Source organism: Acyrthosiphon pisum, chromosome A2 (assembly GCF_005508785.2).
Source record: "Acyrthosiphon pisum isolate AL4f chromosome A2, pea_aphid_22Mar2018_4r6ur, whole genome shotgun sequence".
Lineage (NCBI taxonomy): Eukaryota > Metazoa > Arthropoda > Insecta > Hemiptera > Aphididae > Acyrthosiphon > Acyrthosiphon pisum.
The window spans coordinates 114,545,631-114,546,955 of NC_042495.1; the positions used below are offsets into that span (position 1 = coordinate 114,545,631).

The 1,325-nt window shown below is 32.8% G+C and overlaps 1 protein-coding gene across 2 annotated transcripts in view; it reads right to left on the minus strand.

The window, feature by feature from the left end:
- LOC100164524 (cytosolic 10-formyltetrahydrofolate dehydrogenase) overlaps positions 1-852 on the minus strand; it is a 14,542-nt gene extending 13,690 nt beyond the window's left edge. The window contains exons 1-2 of one of the 2 annotated variants that reach the window (XM_001951192.5): positions 519-850; positions 314-455 (exon numbers count right to left, since the gene is read on the minus strand). In XM_001951192.5, coding sequence (XP_001951227.2) covers positions 314-455; positions 519-572 — 196 coding nt within the window. In that variant the 5' untranslated portion in view covers positions 573-850. Of the gene's footprint in view, positions 1-313; positions 456-518 lie in introns of both variants that reach the window. The other variant, XM_016804984.2, reaches the window with a different exon arrangement.
- Positions 853-1,325: the final 473 nt, after the last annotated feature.

The following is a 1,325-nucleotide window of genomic DNA, read 5'->3' on the forward strand; positions in this document are numbered from 1 at the left end:
AAAAATTAAATTAAAAGGATTAGGTATCTCCTAACTTTTTTTAATAACATTTTAAAATGAGTAAATTGTTAAAGTACCTAAATTATTATATATTGGACTTGGACATCAAAAATATTTATTTGTGTACCTATAGTTTAAATGTTTGTATTCATAATAATTACAATTCCTTTTTTTTTTGTTCTTAAACTGAAAATAATCAGTATTAAAATATTTTATATGTATAAAAAAATGTATTCCTTAGGTTTTTTGATAATTAAACATGAATAATGTAGGTCATACCAATGTGAAATTAGTATTGGTACCTACTACCTACCCAATGGATCTTGCCGATTGCCTTTGTCTAATATGGTAAACACACCAACTACGCGGTGACCGTTTTTCAACAACAACTTATACACTTCGGCTGCAAATGTACTCTGACCGATGATGGCAACATTTAAGTCCCGTTGATAGGTCTGCAATGAACAATAGACCATTAGAACAAGTGAGGTGATTAACGTATGAAAAATTATACTTACCAGACCGAAACGGCTTGTCGGTCGAGATTTAAAAAATTTTCTGAGCATAAGCATGTTGAACACCGCTGGCAATACCGAAACGGCTCGGATAAGTACTCAACTGGTTTTAATTAATAATTATTAAACTATCTTTACACTTAACTTAATCCTAACGGGAGTATACTTGCACAAAACTACTCACACCCGTGGACCGTGGTAGGTCCTAATATCTAAATACTAGTTTAAATTCTAATGATCTAACTTGAAAGACGACTGTGCGTATAGTCGGCAAGTGAATTTTAATTTTTCATAATTGACTGCGAATTGCGTTTCGTGATAAGACGATGCACCTATAATATATTATCACGAAATGGGACAAACACGGCACGTCGGCACCACACACGTGGACTGGTAATTTTTTAGATAAGGTTTATCACGATGTATACTCACAACCACGAACTAAGATATACAGGACTGGAAACGATAAGGTTGGAGGGTGTGAGAGGTAAATCCTCCTTAATGTACACAATGAGCGGGGTACGGGGGCTTCGAGTTCTTGTCAACACTGGCGCTATCTAGGTATCCAAAACAAGAAATTAATAAATCGGTATGCTAATCAACATTAACAGGACTACATTAACAGAAGCTTAATTTCCCGCCTTTTTCATGCTTCGTAAAATATATAATTATACATTATTATAATATAATTATATATTATATTATTATACATTTTACACCTACCTAACATAGTATAATTATAATTCATAATAATTGTGTCTGTTTGATCTTGACTTTGGTGACCTGATACTCAACTTTTTTAAGAAAGAT